The 7,540-nt window shown below is 46.2% G+C and overlaps 1 protein-coding gene across 1 annotated transcript in view; it reads right to left on the bottom strand.

The window, feature by feature from the left end:
- Positions 1-5,734, bottom strand: part of GALE (UDP-galactose-4-epimerase) — a 20,888-nt gene extending 15,154 nt beyond the window's left edge. Inside the window, exons 1-2 of the mRNA XM_066574094.1 lie at positions 5,656-5,734; positions 1,299-1,431 (exon numbers count right to left, since the gene is read on the bottom strand). Of these exons, the coding sequence (XP_066430191.1) occupies positions 1,299-1,419 (121 nt within the window). The 5' untranslated portion in view covers positions 1,420-1,431; positions 5,656-5,734. The remainder of the gene's footprint in view (positions 1-1,298; positions 1,432-5,655) is intronic.
- Between the last annotated feature and the right edge of the window lie 1,806 nt (positions 5,735-7,540).

Below are 7,540 nucleotides of genomic sequence, written 5' to 3'. Positions count from 1 at the left end.
TTGAGGACTGGAGTTGGGAACCCCTGCCATAGAATGTGTGTTCTGGATATGAATGGAGTGAGCCCCAGATCAGAGAGCAAGCCATTCGTAAGTAATTCTGTAACACGAGCCCAGTGCAGAGGTACAAATTCAAGTCTACAAGTTTTCTCATGCGGCCATCCAAAGCTAGGATTCCTGCGTAGAAGTACGCCATCAAGTTACACCCACGCGTCTCCAAGTGCGGGGTGCACATACTGAAAGTCAAAATAATTGCTGCCAGAGTGTCTGTGGAGTGATCCCTACCCCCCTTCCTCCTCTGGAGTGCTCCCTGTCCAGGAGCGGTATATGACAGATAACTTGGACTGTAGGACTCGGTTTCATCCTGTGTATCCTCCCTGACCTCTGTTCTTACCTGCACTGTAAATATTGTACCCAAGTTGCCGTGTAATAATTGTTTGCTAGAAGTTATTACAAGTAAAGTTCATACCGGGCCCTAACCGTTCCTGGGGACCAGAGGTACTAGAAAACCCATGTCTGATTATTCCCTGCCGTGTAGAATACAGTGTGTAGGAACTGTGGTGTCACCCATCATAACTACTACCCCATTATCCGGTTTATTGGCATTCCCTATCCTAGGGGTGTCTTTGGTGATCTGCAGTTACACTCTGGCCTTGGCTGCGTGTTATGCCTCAGGTAAAGGAGTCTGTAAGTGCCACCGTGACAAAGCCAACACTTAATCCTCCAAGCTCCCCACGTGTGTCAGGTGTCCCGGGTCCCCTCTGGAGTGCTGTACTTACACATTAGACATAATTTATTTGTCTTCATGTAACAAACCAAAATAATAAAAGCTGACTTGTAGTTGATTTAACACCATTTTTTTCGGTCTTTCTTCTAAGTATCTGATGATTTTCACCCTCCCATTGATCTGTGCAGCTCCTTTGCCTTCTGGCATGCCAGTATTATCAGATTGGCGATCATAGGGTAGAGAAGAATGTAAGTGAGGCAGAAGGGACCATGTAGCCCATATTCTGCAGTTACAGGCAGGGTCTCCAACAACAAGACAATTTTCATAATCCGTTAATACCAGACGTGTTTTGGAACTTAAAAGGAAAGGGGTCATCAGAAAATTACTTATTGTTTAAATTACGTTTTTATGGTAAATTTATGTTTTTCTACATTTTTTTTCCATATTTAAAAAAAGCCCAACAGTCTGACATCTCCTGATCTTCTACATATACGTCTAACAATCACATTAATTCACTATAAACAGAAGAGGCACAACGTAAAATACTGGATATTGTTTGCATATTCCAGTTTACCTCGAATGGCATTGTGAAAATTGTCTATGACTACGGGTTCATAACCAGCTTCGATCATCTCCAAGACACAATGGCTACCTATGTAGCCACCACCTCCTGTTACGAGCACCTTCTTCGCCATTGTTAGTCAGATCTGGAAAATAAGGGAAGAGAATTTTTTTTTCTGTTAGTTAATGAGAATGCAGCAGAACATAACCATCCCAAAAAGGTTACTGTATAATGTTAAAAAGAAGCACAAACCCACCCCAGCTGTAATAGTCCTAAAATACACAAAGTAGTGTTCCTGGAAATGGTCAGCAGAAGGAGTTAAGGGAAAGAATGTGTAAAGGTTTGTGTATATGAATAATGCACCTACACACTTAGGGCTCTTTTCCACAAGCGTATGAGTTTTACGTGCGCCCACCGGCGCCGTAAAAAAAGCGTGAACGGGCGCAGAAATCTAACATTTGTGCACTCGTTCAGATGGCACGGGCTCGGCGCATATATGCTAAGGCCGCAATGCTATTGCCTCCCCTTATCTCTCCTTCCCTCCGGCTGTTTGCAATTGGAGTGGGCGAGATGGGTGCGGAGCTAAGCAACCGTCCCTTGTCTGCAGTCACCAATGGGAGGTGGTTGGAGTAGGGCGGAGCTAGCTCCGCCCCTTCTATTGCAAACAGCCGGAGGGGAGGAGAGGAGAAGGAGAAAAGGGGGAGTGAGGTTAGCAGTCATTGGCTCCCATAGGAACGTATGCAGCGGCCGACGTATTCCGGGCACAAAGATAGTTCCAGGACTATCTTTGCTGCCCGGTGTAAAAGCGCCCGGTGCTATATTTGCTGGCCGGGTGCTTTTACGCCACAGAAATACATCTGTGCGATCTGATGCATTGGAATCCAATGCATCAGAATGTAGCGTATATCGGCTAGCCGTGAAAACGGCGGCCGATATACGATCGTTATGAACAAGCCCTTAGGGTGCATTTACATTACAAAGATGATCATTTAAAAGATGGCTTTTGCGCAATCATTTTGCATAAACTACTACCTGGCACTAATGCCTATTAGTACCAAGTAGCAGTGTGTGAGCTGCCAGGAGCTGTATTCAGAGAACAGACCTTCAGCTGTTTCCTGATTACTTTCACTTTGACCTGTCAGTGGGGGGCTGACAGCTGAGAACAGCTGATACAGTGTTATTAGCGCTCCCTGGGGGAAACACAGTGTGCGGTCCAGCTTGAAAACTATCCTTCGGCAGAACTGAAAACAGTCGTTCGGCAGAAAACTGAAAGATGGGCACATTTAGACACCATGATTATCGCTCAAAGGATGGCTTTTAAGCGATAACCGTTGTGTCTAACTGGGCCTTTACACAAGGTCCTCAAAACAAACCTACTGCCTACATCCAGTATAAAATGATTAAAAGGGCTGTATCATTAAGGCTACCTACACACGAGCGAGAGCGATATTGGACCATAAAACTCTACCCAATAGCACGCATTTTACCCAAAGATCCAAGGAATCTTTCAGACAAACGCCTCGCCTCACATCTGCGAAACTACAATCCTCTTATGCAAGTTTCAAGTGCGAGAGAGGATCGGAAGGTTCTCCAATTAATTTCAATGGGAAACCTTGCATTGCACTCGCATGCACATCGCACGGCATTAAAGGTCCCATTGAAACCAATGGACAATGCGTTCCGAGGAACCGGAAGAGATAAGACATGCCACATCGCTTGTGTATAGAACTCAATTCAAAAGAATAGGATTCATATTCGTGCGTTTCACAACGCACAATTCTTGCATGAGTTTCACGGCTGTGTGAAAGTGGCCTAAAGACAACCTCTTTTAAGATTTCCTTCCGATTGAGTGATTGTCCCAGGTCCTGCCCCAGAACCCCCATCAAAAAAAAAAATGGATTCTGCCAAGGAAAGCTCTGGACAGTTAGGAGTTTCCTCTGCAGCAGCCATTCACATGGAAAGTTTGGGTCACCAGACTTGGGATTGTTGGCAGTCCCAGTGATTGGCTCCCCAGCTGTCAGATATTTATGCTGTATTTCTGGCAGCACCAATGAGCCAATCAGTTGGCAAATGAGTGTTTTCTCATTTGCCAACTGATTGCTGCCCTGTTTACGCAGGGTACTAGTTTGAACGAAGGTTTGGTCACAATCATTGACCTGTGTAAAAGGGCCTTTATGTGTGCTATCAGAATGTGCCTTCTTGTACTAATACATTGATATCCTGTATGGCGTTACTGGGTGGGGTTGTACAGGTGGAAGAGATGAGTCAGCAAGGTACACTGCTGCCCTGCCTTCCTATTTAATGATCTGCAACAACTTTTATTCCCATCTATTCCCTTCAATCCTATACAAAACCATGTTATCACTAGATAAGGACATCTTCTGGATGACAATAGTCTGCGGTGGCATTACATAAATCCCACCATTTATCTGGGGAGCCGCTCAGTGTCTGGTCTTGGACGCTCAGTGTCTGATCTTGGAGAGCATGGCAGAACAAGTAGAGATAACCTCAGCTATTGTTCTTTTGGTGTTTCTGGGGATACAGTGGCACTGGAGAGGTCTAGAACATCTAATATGTTTTAAAATGTGCGAAAGTGAACAATAATCATTCGATTTAAATGAGAGCTGACGACTTAAGAACAAACGAGAATCGTTCACTTTTTGTTCACCGTTTAGTTTCACCAGGATCATCGTTGGAATGTCAGCAGTGAACGGATTCTCAATGATGATCTGCCAGTCTAAGCAGGCGGCTCGAGAGAGAGCGAAGGAGAAGCGGGGCATCTAAAAGGGCCTTTATCGCAACTCTTCCCCCTAAATAGATATGCAACTCCAAGTTAGCGAGGGAAAGTCCATCTTCTGCCCCTCTATAAAGCTGCCCATACAAACCACCCAGCATCTGGCAAATCAGAGCATTACAGATGCCCAGTTTCACATGGCCTAATTTTCGAGAAACATGCCTTGCTTTGGCGTGAACACACACGTGGGCGAACGCAATAGCGGGTCGAGTTTCTTAGCCCAATATCGCGCTCGCAATGTGTAGGTAGCCTCAGGGAGAAGCATAAAAGGATACAAAATGCTGATGTGAACAAGCCTTAGGGTAGTCCCACACTGGCGATCGCGATATCACCACTAGAAATTTACACCAAAAATCGCGTCTTTGTTCATGTGATTTTTGAGCAACAGCGGTTTTTTCTCGCAAAAACATTGCTGCCGCTTGCAATTTTCTCAGATGATTTTCTTGTGAGAAAGACAATAGGACATCCTGGTGTTAAAAACTAGTGATGAGCGAGTAGTGCCTTAGCCGAGTATCTCCCCGCTCGCCTCGAAAGATTCGGGGGCCGGCGGGGGAGAGCAGGGAGATCTCTCTCTCTCTCCCCCCCCCCCCCCCCCCCCCCCCCCCGCTACTCCCCTGTCACCGGCCCCCGAATCTTTAGAGGAAAGCGGGGAGATACTCAGCTAAGGCACTACTCGCTCATCTCTATTAAAAACGTATTGCGTGAAAAAAATAAAATAAAAATCACAAGCTTGCGCTTTGTGATAAAAAGGAGGCCCCATATGGAAACATAGGAGAGAAAAAAAAGGCACAGAAAGATAGGACATGTCGCGTTTTTTTTTTATGCCACATCACATTAGTGAAAACATCGCAAATGGTAAGGAAACCATTGAAAAGCATTAGTTTCATAATACTGCGTTTTCACTCCCTCTCGCATCACACGACTTTATCACCTGTGTCAAACTGGCCTTAAAGAGGTATTCTGATCTCACACAATCATGGCAGAGATGGGAAATAGCAGATGGAAACATGGGAACAGCTGAACTAGCTTTTCTACATAGTTTCCGAAACCTACGTATTCACTGTACATTTGCGCAGCAAATACATGGACCCTTGTGTGTATTTTTTCCATGCAAAAATACACAGTATAGTTCTCACAAAACCCGCAGAAACGGACAAAACACACAGTTAGAAGCAATTTCTGATCACGTAAATATCCAGCGTACTTACGCAACAAAATGCGCTTACGCCGATGTGAATGAGCATAAGTGCAGAGAAGACAGTTAAGCCGTTTCCAAGTTCCCGGTCGCAGCAGGTAGATGGAACAAGGTCCAAAGACCCCAATAAGTGCAAGTCCAGGTGGGACCCCTATTTATAGGGCTTTCATGCCATATTCTGAGGAGGTGCCATAGACCTCCTAGATGGGACCCCCTTTACCTACTATGTACTGCTGACAGGTGATAGATCCTAATTCTACACACGCAATTTGCGAGGTTTTTACTAATAGGACCAAGTGATTCCCGTGGGCAGAGAAGAGGGAGCGAGCACAGCATGGACAAGCGGACATACCTGGCTGGGAATGTAATGCACTACTTACCGGAGCGATCGCTGCCAGCTGTACCAGACGCTTTACTTCCCGAACCCGTGTGTGCGGAGAGGGAGCCCGGTCATTGGTGGGTTATACACGGTGGGTGGAGCTAAACATGAATAATGAAGCAGAACAGTAATAGATCCTCTGCACAGAGCTCCGCCCCCGGACAGACGGCCACGCCTCCCATTCATACATCCTGACGACGTGGAACTTACACGTTGTGATGGAGCGTCATCAGTCCGCGTCCTCCACAGAGCGGTGACTGAGAGAGCGCCGCCGTAGTCACTGCCTGCTCTGCTGCATTGTGTTCTCTGCATACCATTAATGGAGGGGAGCAGAAAGAACTGAGCGTTTTTATTAAGGCCTACCTGAAAATGTAGTGGTCATTTTAGTAGGTTCGTCCATGAACAGCGCTGTCCGGAGATATGAACACCTTAGTGCCCTACCTGCAATTTTTTATTATTTTTTTTCATCGCCCTGTTCCAAGAACCATGGCATTTTTATTTTTTCATCAGCATAGCTGTAGATGAGGGTTTTTTTTTTGTGGGACTAGTATTTTTTGGGGATACATATGATGTAGCATTAACGGGGGGGGGGGGGGGGATGTTGCACCATTGTTTCTTTCTTTTCTTAGCTTTCATTGTACCGATTTTTATTTGAATGAGTTCGCAAGTCGGAGACGTCACCACTTACTCGTGTCACGCTCCTTCAGCCTGTTTAGGGCTTCCTCACACTGGCGAGAGTGAGTGAAAACTCAAAATTATGAAACCATTGATTTTCTATGGTTTCATTGTCATTTGCGATTTTTTTTTTTTTTTTTTTTTTTTCACTATTGCGATGCTGCATGAAAAAAATGGCAGCATTTCCTTTCTTTTTGCGATAGCGCCCAATATTCTCAATGGGCTGCAGCATCGGCCCCATTGAAATCAACGGGAGAAGATTGCGATCCCCTGTCGCGGCTGTGACCGCTGCTGCGGGGGATACCTTCAGCCCCGCGATGATGTGAGGCTGTCGCACCCAGGGTTTTACACGTTTTTATTTGCCGGTGGCAACAGCATCGGCCCCTATTGAAAACATTGGGAGAACATCGCGATCATCTGCCGCAGCTGTGTTAGGAGAAACGCCTCGCATCCAGGGGTTTTCAGAAGGATTGCAAGGGCGATATTGGGCCGTGAATCACAGCCCGCTATCGCCCTCGCCAGTGTGCAGCAGTCCTTAGCTAGGTAGATCATCGTTGACACTTGATCCCTTCTCGTTGAGTACTTCAGATCCCTATGTGATACACTGAGCGTTTAGACATAACGAAAAGTGGTTTGTATGCCGGCTGAAACTGAACGACTAACAAGAGGCGCACAATTCCTATTACTCATTCAGTCGTTAGATCGCTTTTAGACGTAACGATATGCGCGCACTATAGTTTGAGCTTATTTTGAACGATAATCTTATGTTTTGCAATACAAATAACACAGGATACTGATAAAAGTCTGATTGGGGGGGCTCGCTACAACTCCCACAGATGTCAGAATGAATGCTGCTCTATTCATTTCAATGGTGCAAACAGAAATAACCGATTACTAAGGTACCTTTAGGATGGATTCAGACGACCGTATATTCACGCCAGCCGATATACGGCGTCTCTCTCTGCAGGGGGAGGAGGCTGGAAAAGACGGAAGCAGTGCTCTGAGCTCCCGCCCCCTCTCTGCCTCCTCTCCGCCCCTCTGCACTATTTGCAATGAGAGGAGGTGGGGCTAAATTCTGGGAATTAGCTCCGCCCCATCCCACCTCTCCTCATTGAAAATAGTGCAGAGGGGGCGGGAGCTCAGTGCACTGCTCCTGGCTCTTCCAGCCTCCTCACCCTGCAGAGACACGCCGTATATCGGCTGGGCGTGAA

Source organism: Eleutherodactylus coqui, chromosome 1 (assembly GCF_035609145.1).
Source record: "Eleutherodactylus coqui strain aEleCoq1 chromosome 1, aEleCoq1.hap1, whole genome shotgun sequence".
In the NCBI taxonomy this organism is placed as follows: Eukaryota; Metazoa; Chordata; class Amphibia; order Anura; family Eleutherodactylidae; genus Eleutherodactylus; species Eleutherodactylus coqui.
This window is presented reverse-complemented; position numbering and strand designations above follow the sequence as displayed.